The 17,168-nt window shown below is 42.7% G+C and overlaps 1 protein-coding gene across 1 annotated transcript; it reads left to right on the forward strand.

The window, feature by feature from the left end:
- The first annotated feature begins 936 nt into the window (after positions 1-936).
- On the forward strand, positions 937-12,404 carry LOC121323324 (dnaJ homolog subfamily B member 5-like). The gene is made up of 5 exons (XM_041264320.1): positions 937-1,093; positions 2,828-3,087; positions 5,437-6,074; positions 11,447-11,677; positions 12,336-12,404. The coding sequence occupies exons 1-5, from the start codon at positions 993-995 to the stop codon at positions 12,402-12,404; spliced, it is 1,299 nt and encodes a 432-aa protein (XP_041120254.1). The 5' UTR covers positions 937-992.
- The last annotated feature ends 4,764 nt before the right edge of the window (positions 12,405-17,168 follow it).

Genomic DNA, 17,168 nt, shown 5'->3' on the forward strand with positions numbered 1-17,168 from the left:
GCAATAATATTGTAGGAACATTTTATTACGGGTTAATATGACACAAATACTGGATTTGGGATAACGCTGCAACCCTACAAAATATTATAAACAGGCGAGATTATGCATGCATTCCTTTCTTACATATTGCACACAAACACTGCTACAAAGTACACTGTTTATTTTAACACACATAGTGTACTGTGTAGCAGAGAATGTTTTGTATTTTTTTTTTTTTTTTTTTTTTTGCCAGCAATGTGCAGTAAAACGATGAGTGCATATTATTAACTGCATTTCATTGCAAAGGATATTATTTTTTCTAAGAGCTATCGATGGAGGTCGAATGGTCGATATTACAGGGCTCAGGATGAAGTGTTCTTTTGGGCACTGTGAAAATCTCCAGCGTCCTGGTAGCTCTGTGTTCACGTAACTGCTCGTGACAGCCCTGGTGTATGCAGATGTGAATGAGTTGGACTTGCTGTGATCGTCACTATAGCTTCTGGAAGCTTCCCTGTGACTCCAAACTCTGACTCACCACTAAAGGAATGCCGGCATCTTCAACAGCACCAAACATGAGAGGGGAGAACGCAAGCCGGCAATGGTTGTAAATCCCTCCAATGAGCTAGCTGTCCAGGTCAAACAAAGGGTAGGGCTTATAGAATGAGTGGAGGAAATGTAGACCAATAGAATTTAAGAACAAGTTGAAAGAGCCTATCTGAACGAGCAATGTGCCATTGAACCGCGTGTCACTGAAGCAGGAGGAGTCCTCGCTGGAGCGTAAAATGCTGGACGACCAACGAGTCTCTCAGATTATTGATTGACAGGGTGTTCCATTAAGTGGGCGGTGCCGAGGGAGCTGCGTTGCTCAGTATAGGCGGAGTTTGTGGAATAGGTTGACAAGCGAAGCGGAGTGTCAGACAGCAAAGCCGATACTCGGACACGGTAAGGTACTAGGATTTTTTATATAAAATGAGCCTTGCTTTATAGAACACTGTTTCTGTATAAACGGCAGCATGGTTTTACTTGGACTATACATCAACGTGGTTGAAAAAGGAGTAAAGCCTTCCATTACGTGCTTGTTAAACACGCAAAACACGTGCTGGGTAAAACCGCGGTGAGAAACAAACTTAATATGATATGAATGTGTTGTTAATTCATTGTGGATGGGTGTCATGGAATTGATTCGCTTGTAAATGTAGTTTGAGAATGTGGAAACTGAATCCGTGCATGTCATTGTCGGCTGTGTGTGTAAATCATTCCACCATGTGTTTGCAGACAACATTTACATTGCTTAGCATCGCACAGTGACGGTGGCATTTTTATTTTTAGCTATGGAAAGAATGTTATAGTTTATTTAGATAGTAATATTGTTATACACCGTTATATGCATGATTCAACTTTTATTTTTCATTAGAGAAATTAACGAAGGCAACGAGCTAGGCAAATATGGGGTTTCGTTTTTGGAAATAATTGTTTGTTATTTAATGATATGCTTCAAATGTTAACCTATGTTTTTGGCTACCTGGACCTGCATTAGACAGATACAACTGTAATACAATGCGCAAGGTTCGAGGAAAGCTACATTCAAATCTAGCAGCACTGTACTTCTGTGTGTAGTAAATGCATTACTGTTAAATAAATACAACTTGCTTACTTGTGATTTTAACCAACACTTGTTCATTAGGTACTGCTACGTGTTTCAGCCATACTAGGTCGCCTACAATTACACAATAATAACAGACCTGATGAAAAAATAAGTGTATGTGTACCCCGGCGCGCTTTCTTGCGTTGCTGTGATGACTTGATGTCTTTTTAAAACTCGGAACTAAAATTAAATATCCATTCAGAAAATACACGTCATTGAAACTAAAAAAAAAAATCTGTACATTTGTATGGCACTAAGTGCAAGACATTATAAAGTTATGTTGTGTTAATTGGGAATATATCGCATTATCTTGTGTTAGACTGAGCAGATTCGTCTTTTGTTCAGGGATGTGTTGATTTATGTTATTTCATTGTAATCCGGGTTCTGAAAATCTGTAAACCCCCTCTGGGACACACACTGACGTCAGTCCTCAAGTATTCCTGTCGATTTGTTCTAGTTTGAAGATGCTGGCTGTTGAGGGAGGCTGTTCTTTTTGCTCTAATGCTGTACAGCATGTAAAGCTACCTGATTGGAGATCTCGGCGTGTCCCCCTGTGTGTCACAGGCTAGTCCTTTTCCAGAGTACAGCTGTAATTATCCTCCTCCCACGCTTCCATGAGTGGAATCCATAAAACTTCATGCTGTGTGTTTTTTTTTTTTTCTGCAGTGTAACATCCTCAAATGACTGAAACTTCTGTTAGAGTCCTTTGCAGGTTGACTTAGTACAACAAAATCTGTAGATTTAGCAATACAAAATATATATATTGAACTCCTAGGACTAGAGGCATATTGTTTTAACTTACATGGATAGAAATAAGTGGCAAAGGATTTCATCAATTAGATATGGCCTCTAATCATAGTGATGGGTTCTGTTCACACACACATACTCACACAGAGCTGTCATTCACAGTGTAATCACAGTGATGGGTTCTGTTCACACACATACACAGAGCTGTCATTCACAGTCTAATCACAGTGATGGGTGGTGTACACACACTACCGCACACTGCTCTCGCAGTGCGGGGCGACCCAATCCACACCACCACACACAGTTCTTCACCAGCACACAAAGGTGGCACTGGATGAAATGTTTGTCTGCTTGATGTGTTTTCCATGTCTTTTGTAGTTATGGATGTGTGTCACACTGTTGTCCGCGGGCTGCGTCTTGCTAACCCAGTGCTTTTTCTCCCACTGGTTTTGGCAGCAAGCGAGGTTGTTTGTTCCAGAAGAGCACTAATCGTGAGCTCATCGCCATGGGGAAAGATTACTACAGGACGCTGGGGGTCCCATCCGGCTCCAACGAGGAGGAGATCAAGAAGGCCTACAGAAAAATGGCGCTGAAATTCCACCCGGACAAAAACAAGGACCCCAACGCAGAGGACAAGTTCAAGGAGATCGCAGAGGCCTACGAGGTGCTGAGCGACCCCAAGAAGAGGGGCATCTACGATCAGTATGGAGAGGAGGGTGAGTGAGAGCCTTATAGAGGAAGGGGGGACATGACACAGACAATACAGGGGGCTGACCTAGTCGCTGGCAATACAGAAGAGGGTGAGCTAGTCACTGGCAGTACAGAAGAGGGTGAGCTAGTCGCTGGCAATACAGGGGCTGAGCTAGTCACTGACAATACATATTAACCCATTAAGCACCAAATAAAATGACTTCAATAAGAAAAAATAAGAACATAAGCTGTATTCATGTAACGTGATACATTACATTTAGACTTAACTTTCATGGTTTATCAAAGTTAGATTGTTATTATAACAATATAGAGAATTAAAATGACAGGTAGATGCCAGTTTTATTTGATTTTAGTGGCACTAGTAGTGATACTTCACCAAACCTGAAGGCTGTAAACTTTTAAACTTACTTGACACCCCTGCAGTAGTTTCCATCACAACTTAAAATGTCCTTTGTCCCTCCTGAGACCCCAGGCTAAGTTTGGCATTTGTCTAGGAATGGGTTCTGGAGAGGTTATGAAGATTGAGTATGCAATGTGATTTGTTAATGTGTATATAGGCTTATTCAATATCTATTATGCAATTTATCCTTTGCTGTTTCAGTACATTTTCTAGCAATTAAAACGTACAACCATGTTACTGTAGAATAATGAGTAGTTGAGCTCCAGCTGCCAGAAGGTTTTTGTCATTATTGGTTGATTCTTCAGAGTGTTTTTACACAGTTCAGATGGAAAATCGTTTCTTTCAAATGAGGTGCGAGACAGTGAGTTATTTCTTGGAGATGTGTCCTCTGATAGTGCTAGACTGGTAACCTCTTTACAGATAAACACACACACACACACATATATACCTTTTCATCCCCATTCTTCAAGCTGGTCTCAAATACCAAGACAGCCTTACTGTAGGTCAGCCTAAAACATCAGATTTAACTACCTGTGGGATATATATATTGTTCACTACTGTACACACTCACAAGCAACGCCTAAATACATGTTTCTTCTATGTGGTGCTCATGAGGAAGGTTCTTGTCTTCGGTCTGCAATGAGGGGCCTTACCTCTTGCTGCAGTATAGGAGTACTGTACTCCTTTTCTTTACCAAAGACAGCACAGACCCCTCAGAAATAAATACACAGATTATTAATCTGACCCTTTTAATATCTGAATATTAGTGCAATGGGAAAACCTAACCCTAGTTTAGGTCCTGTATGGACTTTTTAGACCCATTTTTTGTTGAGTATTTTCCAGAAATGGTAATGAAACTTAATATACAAAAATGAATAATTTTCGTTACCATTCTTGTTCGATTAACAGCTGCATGGAAACAGACAAATCCAAAGAGTGAATTCCGCTCAAATATTTGGATGTGAAGTAAACGGGAGAGCTAAGATTCCAGAAGTGACCCCTACATTCTAGGCTCGGTCCAGAATAGAGACACATGCTACTGTCCTCAACTCCTCGACAACACTGCATTCAGCCCTGCTAGGACACAAATATATACAGGGTGCTATAAAACAAAAGAAGGTTATTAATTTACGAGTATCAGTGCATACAGCAGCAATACAGTAGAGAGGTCTCCCATAGAGCAGGGTTTGAGGGCAGCAACAGTTAATAGTGGCTGCTGTTCAGACACATCTCATAGCAACGGCTATGTGTCAGTTTGTTTTATGTTCGTTTCAATTACCCTGACATGTTTGTCTCTAGCTTGAATCCTGACCTCAGCTACCCTGTACAGCACAATATTTTCATTTCTGTTTTTGGTTTTGTGGCACCATTAACCCCATCACCACCACCACCCCCCCCCCCACCTGAAATGGATTCTTCTCTAAGCAGAGCGTTTAAGTCGGATGTGCAGTAAAACGCTGTGTGGTGTAGCTGCTGTTCTGAACTTATTAAATTACAGGGCCAGTCCGCAGATACCATGTCTAAAATTAGAGCTGGCAGGCACTGTGAGCAAATCGGAGATTAACAGATGAGCTCTCTGAGTTAAAGCTACCGAATTAAATACATTTTTGTGATTTTCACTTAGTCCTTGATTTCACTGGCTTTAGCACAGAGACTCTACTGTTCCATGCATATCCTGCGCTTGTCAGTGTGGGTAAGCGGTTTGATACCCAGGGCTTTAGAAACGTTAGCGCTGATTCATTTTCTTATGATTATCTCTCCTGCTGGTTAGTTTTACTCTATGCAGACATACAGATTTTACGCAGAGATACGCTTTGAAAGTATGGAATTTATTCTGTAGCATTTGAATGGTACTTGAAAAACATTGAGAAATGACAAAGGAGGCAAAAAATATATACTCTTACCTTGCTTGTAGCTCTCACCCCTCTCACGCTGCTCCTCCTTGTTTCCGCAGGTCTGAAGGCTGGGGGAGTGGGCTCGTCAGGGGGTCCTGGGAGCACCTACCATTACACCTTCCACGGGGACCCCCACGCCACCTTCGCCTCCTTCTTCGGGGGCTCCAACCCCTTCGACATGTTCTTCGGGCCTGGCCGCTCGCGGGGCACCACCAACGGCTTCGACCACGTGGGGGGGGAGCAGGACATGGACCTGGACATGGATGGGGACGAGGACCCTTTCAGTGCCTTCGGACGCTTTGGCAACGGTTTGAACGGGTTCCATCACGGCGGCGGCGGGCGCAGGCATCCCGCAGAGCCTCTGCACAGGCGGAGCAAGCTGCAGGATGCCCCCGTGGTGCATGAGCTGCGGGTGTCCCTGGAGGAGATCTTCCATGGCTGCACCAAGCGCATGAAGATCACGCGGCGCCGACTCAACCCCGACGGCAGGACCACGCGCTCTGAGGACAAGATCCTTCACATTGTTATCAAAAGGGGCTGGAAGGAGGGCACCAAGATCACCTTCCCCAAGGAGGGGGACGAAACCCCCGAGAACATCCCCGCAGATATCGCCTTCGTGCTTAAGGACAAGCCTCACCTGCACTTCAAGAGGGACGGCTCCAACGTTATCTACAGCGCCACAGTCTGTCTGAAAGAGGTATGCAATGCGAGTTTTCAAAGTGATGCTTTGTGTCAGCAGCATTTCCCTGGCACAGCGATCCCTTGTTGTTTCATGATTGAACCATTCCGTGATTCAGCGAATTCACTGATCATGTTGGCAATAAATTGTACTACACTGTTTTAGGGACCTTCACTCATTTACTGTTTTCAGTCATTCACTATTTGTTCATGTGTATGACTGATAGTAAAATATTTGAGGTAGCTCTGTATTTAATTTCTTGCCTGCTTTATAATATTGTGTGCCTGATAGACAACACACTTAGGAACATTTAGATTATACTGTCCCTTGAAACGCAGAATAAGTAACATTTCTTGTCTCTCTTTAGGATAATTATAAAATCTTGTACTGTATAAGTTCACTTCTTTCCTGTGTAACAGGAAATAGGACCCTACCTGAGCCTCGTGTTCCAAGCAGGCAGGTGGAGGATCCTATTAACTGTAACATAAGAAGTTGAACTTATAGTACTGGCGGGGGGGGGGCTCTGAAAAGGGACTGTGCCATGGGTAATGTGATGTGTTGTTGTGAGTAGTGAGACCAGCATTAGTTGGCAAGGTGTATGGAGCGCAGGACTGTACTTTCACAGAGTTCAGCATGGCTTCAGCTCCCAATACAGCACCTGGTACTATACATGAGTTACATGGACTGTGCCCACTTCCCACCCCACCCCCAGCACAGCCGCCTTAAACACTGCACAAGAATGTACCAGTTGTACAAAGAATTCAGCATCTATGCTGCATGTACTAAGTTGTCTTCCATCCACAGCTGCTTCTGCATGCCAGATTAAGCCTAGGAGCCTTGAACACTGACACAAATACAGATGAAATGAGTGTCATCTTCACCCCCCATCAGTAACAATCAGGAGATCTGTGACGAGAGATGTGAGGCTGCATGATGCAGTGTTGACTCTGTTAAATGATAAATGACTGATTTAGTGTTGGAACACCCCACCTCCTCCACCACCACCACCTATCTCTACACAGAAAGTGTTCTGCTTTGAAAGTACTTGTGGAGCCTATGAGATGCATTACGTCTGCAGCTCCTCGTCAGTAGCAGAATCACAGCAGTCTGTGGGAAGAACCTGTTTGCAGGGGAGTTGTAGAGTCTGTCAGTATGTGAAGGTTGGAGTCACACAGTAGTTGTTGCCCAGCTCGTATTGCTAAGTGTGGGGCAGCAGGCATAAGGCTGTCACATTCCCCCCCTTGGCTCAGGTGAGGCAGAAGGCAACCCTCTTGCGTATACAGGGGCTGGACAGAATGTTAGAAACATCTGCCATAGCACTGTCACTGGGTGCGGCCAGTGCTGCACTGATTTGGGATGAAGAGTCTGGTAGGGGTTTGAATTGTTTTGGAAAGACACGTGAACACTCCTCAATGATCAGTGGCTCATTAAAGGGATTTAGGAGTAGAAATATGCACAGAGTCCGTTTTGAAAGACTGGCTCGTAGTCCTACTAGACAGAGATGCAGCTTATAGGCACTCCTGCACATGTCTCTCTATGAGATTCAGTTTTAGGAAGAATAACATGTGTGAATCACTTGTACTGCACTGTGAGGTATGATACTGATTCATAGTATTAACAACTGCAAGCCCTTTGCACTTTAAACCCCCAGCCTTCACAAGCACCTGCAGATGGGTAGAGACTGCAGATTCCGTCCTTGGTCTCGGCTTGACTCTAAAGCAGCGAGGCAGCTGGCTTAATCCTGGGATAGCCTCTCGATCCCAGAGCTGTGGCACTGCAGAGCACACCAATGTTAGCGAGCAATACAGACCTATTGAAAGTGCGCTGTGGAGGAGTACTTCTGCATCTTACAGTAGGGTTGTTCTAGGGAAAATGTGCTTTGTGAGTTCTGAGTGCATTTACTAACTTACCACCTGGTGTGGTAGGAAGGGAATGGGTGAATGGCCTCTTTTCATTCACAAACCTGTGTTCTTATTATAGCTGTTCTTCTAATACATACTTCATAATAAAATAGCTATATTTGTGGCAAGTATACATAATTACACATACACTAGTTTTATAACAGTTCATTTGTATGATAAATTTGCTATCATGTAGCCTATTTATGAGAAACCAACGCATAACCATACTTTATAATGGATTTACTTTGCTTGTCTGTGCTTTCCAAAAATGCTTTTACAATTACATACCACAGTAAGCTTTTATAAGACATATGACATGGGTAATTCACCAACAGCAGAAACTCTTGATAGCGTCCTGCAAAAGCATAAAGATGTTTTTCTGTGCTCTCATTTTATTTCTGTATATTTTTCCGAGCTTATGTGTCACAGTACTGGGCCACCGTTTCTGTAGCTCGTCCACTTGAGTCCACGCAGTGATGCCGCAGGCTGGTTGATAGGACTTTGCAGTGCATTGAGTGATTTAAACCCACCCTGGGTGTGGAGCTTCCAGGAATGTGGTGCTCCTCTGCGATGTGTTAGTCCCGCAGAGGTCTCTGTGCAAAAGGCTTTGCCAGCACTAGAAGAGAATCATTGTACTGGGGTGAGATTTCAAGGTATGGGCTTGACTAGATTAGATTAGAAAGCATGTCCAGAAATAAAATGCTCCCATAAGCAAATGGCAGAGTTTAGGATATCCTTCAGTGAAGCTGGGATAAGTTTCTGGGAACCACTGGCAGGACTTCCTTTTCTTTTTGCCAAGGCAAGTTCCAGCTTTGCAGGTCCAAGTGTACTAACATGCAATACATCCCTGCAGTGCCAAGCTTGAGCATGAGGCAGTTTGTTTCCATTCGTGTTTCTGCTTATAACTGTCTTTACCTGGGTGATATATTCATTGTGGTAGAGACATGTTGCGAGAGAGCCAGCACCTCAGTAGCACGCGTGTATGTTCAGAGGGGTTTCAGTGGGTAAAGCTTGTGGGATGAACTGCAAGGGACTGTAATCCACAGCTGCAGTACAGTAACATAACTGATAAAAAGGGCGATAACGTCTTTCTGCTCACATTGCATGTGTATCTGCTGTGATTGGGAAGCACCAGTGAGAATAATCATTTTACTGCATTTTTTTTTCCAGTGCTCTTTTGCTCTTAAGGGTGAGGTTAGATCTGTCTCTCTAAAGATATGATGCTTGAGTTCTCATTAACTGAAGCCAAAACTGGTCATCTCCCTTTTATTAAAATAGGGTACAGTGACACAAACTGCAAATGTTTTTTTAGAGTCCATGTTTCTAGGCAGATGTTAAAAGCCATCTGAAATCTAAAAACAAACACTGATGTCATGAAGCATGTGCAGAGTGGTTAATGATGTATTTCAAGTCCAGCTCGGAATTGCAGTCCTTACCCGATGGGCTTTTCATGCTGGCTTTGTTTTGTTTGGTTTGGAAATTAAGCGGAATCAAACATGCCAGGCTCACTGGGTTACACTATGCAGTCCTAGACTAAGTTTTGTTTTCTTCTTCTTCTAAGTATCAGAATACCAGCACAATTCAGAGCACATGATTGTCATCAAGATTCCAAAATGCTTCAAAAATTTGAGTTAAAATAATGTTGTCTTTGATTGTTTGTAATATATTTAGTTTAAAACTTGGGAAGGACTGCCCCCTGCACACATTACATCATCCAACACTGTCCTATCAGAGAACTAGACTGGTTGCTTACCCTTCCATTGCATTTGAGTCATTACCATCTCTCCATCTCCCCCCAGCTCCACTCTTGCAGCCCCCTACTTGGTACTTCTCTGCTATGGAGGGTCTGCTGCCTCATCCAAACACTCAAACCAATCAGAGTTCTTTGTTGCAGGGATTTGTCCTGATCTACTAAATCTAAACTAGTGCAAGCCATTGGATGAGTTGACCTGGAATGAACCTGCAGTGGTTTGTTTTTCTGTGATTAAAATAAGGTCTGCCAAAGGCTCTGACTGCTTTCCGTCCATGCACTGCTTGGCTGTAGGTTATGGATATATATTTAACCCTGCTTGGCTACAAGACTCTGCATTCAGCAATTTCCTATTTGGGTCGCAGTCGACACGCCATGGTTTGAAAGCTTGCCTTCCCAAGCAAGAATACACTACAAAACACACTCAGCAGAGAAAGACAGTATTTCAGTATACAGGGGTGCAAAAACACTGCAGAATACAGCACACATTTAATCACCAGGCACTTTACCTGCAAAAGTTACATATCTCAGTAGGGTCACGGGTTAGGCACAACATTGACACAACAAATTGCTCTGCCACATGGATGGAAAGCCTACCTAGAAGTGCGTACAGGTGAAGCACCCTGGTGGTTAGGTTGTAAATTGCAGTTGACAGATTTATTAGAATAATGGCCCGTCTGTATCCGAAGGGTATTTCTACTGGGAGTCAGGCTTTCAATATGCTGCACATGGGCTATTGAGGTCAGCTGGCTTTGAATAGCTGCTGTAGCATACATTGCTTGGGGGGGGGGGGGTGCTGTTTACTTTTGACACACTTAAGCCTCAGTTTAAAGGGCAGCTTGGTATGGATATTAAATATCCACGTTATCCTAACCAATGTACTGTGTTCCTCTTCATGTTTAGATATCAGGGTGTGAGGAACAGAAATCCTGAATGTTACAAAGCAAATCTAAATCACAAGAATACAGAAAGATGACTGTTTCATACCCTTACCCACACAGCAAGTACACTGTTTACCAACCTTTAGCAACTCAAGATATTAGTTGATTCATACTCACTGCATTGAATTCATATTAAACAATGACATATTCCCCCTATTCATTCTCTCTCCCTCTCCCTCCCACTCAGTTTCCAGCCCACGTTCTCTCCTCCCCACCCCCTGCACAGACCACCTCCAGAAACCATTTTATTAGCTCAGCTGATTCCTCAGTTACCTCATCAGCTCTGGAAGATGAGAGCTGTGCTAAATTTAGGGCCCCTGAGCAGGCCTGCACTCCTACGCAAGCACGCGCACACAGAAAGCTGGCAGAATTGTTATCCTTTGCTAGTAAAATTGCTATTTTCACTCATTCTCCTCCGCCTAAGACAGATCTGTAAAAGCAACCGCTAAAGTCATCCCCTTAAAAAAGCTGGTTTCTAACGCTGCATAACTTCTTTACAGGCTTAGTAAAGGTCACAATATATTTTGAATTGGTCTTGCTTGCAGGTAGAATTCAAACTACACATGTAAGGGTGGGATGGGTTTGTAGGATACAGGTCAGCTCTGTCACTGGTGGGATGAATGTGTCATACACACAGATCCCATATTGAACATGAACAGGTTTTGAGATGAAGCACTGCTGGAAATACTAATATAGCACTAGCCATGACGTTTCAAATGTTGATTGAGTTGCACAGCACCTATATGTATAATGTTGTGGCCGGATCTTATTAAGTCCTTCCTTTGCTTTCTTTCCCAGGCTCTGTGTGGTTGCACGGTCAACATTCCCACCATTGACAACCGAGTAATTCCTTTGCCTTGTACTGACATCATCAAACCAGGGACAGTGAAGAGACTGCGAGGGGAGGGGTTGCCCTTCCCAAAGAGCCCCACACAGCGCGGGGATTTGATAGTGGAGTTCAAAGTGCGCTTCCCGGACAGAATCTTACGCCCGGAGGCGTTTCATCTCTTTAGGAATTTGCGTGGAGGGGTACAGGATAACAACTTGAGGAGGGGGGGGGGGGGGGGGGGGGGGGGGGGGGGGGTCTGGGTAGGGGGGGGGGCTTTATTTGAATTGGATTTTTTTCCACAGACACTGACATTTCAAAGGAAGAAGGACAACAACTGAAATGGAGTATTCGTAATATTATTATTTTTATTATCATCTTATGTAAATTGTATTATTTTTGTAAATGTAGAATGTTTATTTTTTCTTTTAATTTTGTGTTTTTTTTTCTTTTGTTGTATTTGAAAAAAATTGCTTCTGGGATTAGTTTCCAGTCACAGTGCAGGGAGATGTGGATTTTCTAACCCACACATTTGTACATGTGGAACTTTTTCTAGATGATTTTTTTAAGGGATCTGTAGACAGTTGAGGATGATGGGATCTTAATTTAATAACAACTGTACACCTGTTCCGCTGAATGCTCCTGAAGGAATTCGGCACCGAATTGGAAACTGTGGGACTGTTCTTAAACTTCCTTAGTGGCCTTTTTCTGTTTTGGGGATGAAAAAATAAATTTAAAAAAACAAAATTGGGTTAGATAGCACAGAATATGAAGCTGTATCTTGGGTAAATACCTGTGGGAGTCAGGTCACTTTACAGGAAAGGGTTTCCAAATAAAGTGGAGTCTTGTGTCCTTTCCCAGTGTGAACATGGTGCTGAGGGAATGACTCGGCAAGGGTCCTTCTCTACTCCATTCACAGAGCAGTTTTGAGGGCCTTTGCTCCTAGAGCTGAGCTGTTGTGCTCAGTCCCCTTTATAATAGAGACGGAGGACATGAATGGATGTTGGGGGAACGTGGGTGTTAGGTAAACCATGTTACTATTTATTGGCCCTGATGTTTATAAAATGTGGGGTGTTCTATTTCTTTTTTCTTTTCAGAAGGAGGGTTTAGAGTCTTTGTCTAGAAGAAACAGTACCTCAGTGAATATGGAGGAATCCCTGAAATCAATAGATAATCCAAGGGACTTCAAACAAAACTAACTTATTTATTCTACTGTTATAAAAAAATATATATATATATATAATATAAGCAGCTAACCTGAAGTGGAGTGTTTTTACTGACTGTAAAATATGTAAAGAAGCTTTGTTGAAAATGATATCTAATGACAAAACCAATTTTCATTTTATATCAAATGGAGTTTGTATAAAAATTGCAACAAAAAATATATCTATATTAAAAGGGTTTCATAAGAAGGGTTATGCAGCGGTACTAAAAGAAACTCACTGCTGCTTTCACAGATAATGCAACGCCTTGCCTTCTGACTTTGTGTCAGAAAATGTGTCTTCTGATTGACTGATGTAGAGGAAGGGTTGCCCCCTGCTCTTGATCACACTGTTGGCAGTGTCTGCTCCCATCAGAAGATGCGAGTACACCTAACCCTGTTGTACTGAATTACATTGACAAGTTCACGAAACACAAGGCAACCTTTTTCAGCCAACTGCTAAAGCAGCTTATTGACTGTGACATTTTAAAGTTTTTTTTTTTTTTTTTTTTTTTTTTTTACGAGATTGCTCAAATTAGGGCTGTTTTGATGCTGCTGCTTTTACTTGACAGGAATTAGTTGGAAAAAGTCGTCACCAACATCTAGGTGGAAATGTTTCCAGACTAAGTTTACTTGTTTCATAGGCTTTAGGTGAAGGTGTGTTTTTTTTAATTTATTTTTAATTTACACTACTCCCTCGATAATTCATATTACACCAAGTTGACAATACATTGTAAAAATGTACTAACTTGTACTGCATAAGGACCCTTCCTAAGTGTGGGTGCATAAGCCTGTCCCTTCGCTTGGCTGCTCGGCTTTAATGCCCTCAATCCTATGAATGGCAGGGACAGAGATGCTTTGATAAGAATGTCATCATGATCTGTTTTCTGAAGGATATTAGATGCCAAACTGTGCAGTAGCTTTTGTCAGAAATACATATTGACTTTTTTTGTAAACCAATTTAGAACCAATTCATAACTAGCAACATTAAAATGATGTGACATTTCTGTAGCTCTATTTTGTTGTTGTCGTTATTGTTCAATTCTGAATCAGTCATTCAAGGTTTTAGCCATGCTGTTAGAATTTTAATATGGTTTCTTATCCAGTAATTTGTCAATATGTAAAACATCCAAAAACGAAAATCACATTTAAGATATGTATTTTATCTTGATGCCTATGGATGCGATGTGCTTGCACACTATAGCACTCTGCTTACTCAGTACAAAAACGGCTGCATATTGGGTCACCATGCTGCTTCAGACTGGGAGAACAGTTGCACAATTTTAATCTGGTTTATTTATAATGTTACCAGGGTGTAGCAATGCTTTTCCTACAGCATACATAAAATAAATAAATAATTAGTAACCAGCAGAAAAAACCTACAATGAAAAAAAGGTTTATTTGTACAGAAACGTGTTGTAATACAGACACGTTTCTTTTGATGCTCGGTATACATACAATCCAACCCAACTCCTTTTTACTTTATTTACAACATCTCTGAAGGTACAGCACCACAAAACTGGTCTACAGTATTACTACAAATATATACTGTGTCACAGTCTGCCCCACAGCACATCATGTTTTAGATAGAGTGAAATGGGAACTGCAGAGAAAGCATATTGCAGTGGGGGAGTAGCTGCTCTAGAGCTTCTGAAACAGGTGGAACATATGAACAACGAGCACAGCAAGTAGAGCAGTGGAAATGACAGTGAAGATAATTAAGGGTGGGAGAAACCTTCACGCCCCCACTAGCCAGACGGCAGCCCGCCACCCCCACATGTGAAATTATGAGCTTTGATCCAGTAAAACTACTTTATTTTGTACAGACTGTTAGTCTGCGAGGTACGAGAAGTTGCCTTGACAAGATTTTGAAAGAAAACATGTACACATTATAAAGTAAAGCATGCAGAAGAAACATCACCAAGACCTACAGTTGGGGTGGCCAACCCTGGTCCTGGAGATCCACAATCCTGCAGTTTTTCTGGGTATATTTAAATCATGAATGGCTAAAGACGAGTTAAGAAAATAATTGGCTTAATGAAGTAATTGAGACTGCAGGTGGAACAAAAACTAGAAGACCCTGTGGCTCTCCAGGACCAGGGTTGGCCACCCCTGAACTACAGTGTATCCACTCTACAGTGGCTCTCAAAAGTATTCACCCCCCTTGGACTATTCCACATTTTATTGTGTTACAACATGTGCTCTTTGTTGGACTCTCTCCAATGCCACACTGTCCATTTAGTAATATGGAGACCAGAATTAAACACCATTCTTGTCTGGTACAATAGGTAACCTGCCCCAATTCCCAAATACAGTCTTCCTCATTCAGCACATTCTCCAGAGCCAGACGCATGCGCACACACATACACACACAGTAAATGAATGCAATCTGACAATACAAATCTAGTTTTTACAGACACAAAGTCTAGTACTTATTCACACACTTTTTTATATTAGACAGCTCAGATTTACTGGAATGCATCTGAAGGCAATGCACATTAAATGATACTGCACAATAGCATGTAAATGAATCTTGTGTTAAACAGTTAAGCAGGAGAAGTGCTAAAGGGATACAGTACATACCGTACAGTACTGCACACTAGTTCAATTATCTCTATAAATAAATATGTATGAACTGTAAGGCACCCAGTTGCCTCTACCTCATATGCACTCTTACAAGGAATGCAAGCTGTTTTGCTATAACCTAAATTTAGAAAACAGTGGAGTGCGTGTTAATTACCTTCGAGAGTCCTAAACCGCTGGAGTACATTCCTGGTTCGTGTTCACCAATCACTTTCATTCAGTATCCACAATATCAAAAATGTGGCTATTTATGGGCCTGGAGCTGCAGCCACATGCAATCTCATTGCAATTCAACAGCAATGGTCATGCTCTCTCGACAACTGAAAAATACAGAAGTACATGTAAGTATATCAACAAGTATGTCAGTGTGACATTCATCCCCCACCACAGCTGTAAATTTAAAAATACAGCTATTAATCTGTCAGAACACAAAGGAACAGTGGCTTGAAACCGTTACACCTAGTGAAGCAACTTTGCTATATCAAACCCAAAGTCTCTCCTGGTGTGCCTTGCAATGGCCTAAGTCTCCTGAAATCAAGTTTGTGTTCCCTCTGCTTTAGTAACATGAAGAACTTGATTACCCTGACTGCATGCACGGCATGAACATCCTTTCACACTACCCTACAGTCCCGATCTCAGGAGCTAAACAAGGTCAGGACTGCTCAGTCCCTCGATGGGAGAACGCTGGGGAATACCCTAACCCTAACCCTAACCCACACTACCCTGCAGTCCTGATCTCAGGAGCTAAACAAGGTCAGGACTGCTCAGTCCCTCGATGGGAGAACGCTGGGGAATACCCTAACCCTAACCCTAACCCTAACCCACACTACCTTGCAGTCTCAATATCAGGAGCTAAACAAGGTCAGGACTGCTCAGTCCCTCGATGGGAGAACGCTGGGGAATACCCTAACCCTAACCCTCACCACCTTGCAGTCCCAATATCAGGAGCTAAACAAGGTCAGGACTGCTCAGTCCCTCGATGGGAGACCACTGGGGCATAACCTAACCCTAACCCACACTACCCTGCAGTTCCGATCTCGGGAGCTAAACAAGGTCGGGCTAAACAACTGCTCAGTCCTTCAATGGGAGACCACTGGGGAATAACTGGTGCTGTAGGCTTTTCTTCTTACTAGTCAGCAGGGGGCACTATTTCCAGTCTCTAGCAGCTTCCAGTTGTCATGGGTGAGGCTTGGTTTTAACACCTTTTCTTAGTGCTGGCTCTCCTGGACAGAGGAATATTGTCTTTTGTGTGTAATGCTTTGATAGAACTGGTGGCAACTTACTGGTCAGGTTAAACATGTCTTCCAATGCTAAGGCCAAACATTGCAGCACCTGGTCATGGCGCCAAGTAAACCGTCCTTGACTAAGACCCACCTTACATTCCGTCAAAATGTGCCTTAATGTTGCAGGTGATGAATACAAGGGACAAGAGGGATCCTCACCAACCCAGAGGTTTAGGTTCTGTGGTGATGGGAGAACATCATATGTTGATCTGATGAGGAAACTGATCCTGCTCTGTTCCATTGTCCATAGGTCTTGCCAGACGATCTTGCGTTGTTCCACACTCTCCCATTTTCATTTTCCCTGCTTGGTCTGGGAAACGGCCTTTACATACCTCATCCTCTCTTTTGCACCTCGTTGACTACCAGCTTCCTCCGTTGAGCAGGGGTTGCCTTGTGCCATGTAGGAGGAGCTGAACTGAGACCAAGCCCCCCTCTTCAATGTTGAGCTTGCCCCATAATATCACGATTTGAAGGATAGCCTTTGCATCTTCCAGGGCTTTCTTTGCCGCCCACTTTCTTCCAGTTTTCAACACAAGTGCTGCCTCCCTTAGCATTTGTAACGTGAATCTACTAATGTCATTTCCAGTTGGACACTGGCGTACTTAAACTCCTCAGTTAGAGCAGAGA

The sequence above is a fragment of the Polyodon spathula genome, chromosome 1 (assembly GCF_017654505.1).
Source record: "Polyodon spathula isolate WHYD16114869_AA chromosome 1, ASM1765450v1, whole genome shotgun sequence".
NCBI classification, from domain to species: domain Eukaryota; kingdom Metazoa; phylum Chordata; class Actinopteri; order Acipenseriformes; family Polyodontidae; genus Polyodon; species Polyodon spathula.

Bases quoted from the DNA above. Each gene is read 5' to 3' on its own strand.
- LOC121323324 (XM_041264320.1), top strand. From the start codon at position 993: ATGGTTTTACTTGGACTATACATCAACGTGGTTGAAAAAGGAGTAAAG. The intron at 6,075-11,446 runs GTATGCAATGCG...TTTCTTTCCCAG, and splicing joins CCACAGTCTGTCTGAAAGAG to GCTCTGTGTGGTTGCACGGT. The intron at 11,678-12,335 runs GTACAGGATAAC...GTCCTTTCCCAG, and splicing joins TTAGGAATTTGCGTGGAGGG to TGTGAACATGGTGCTGAGGG.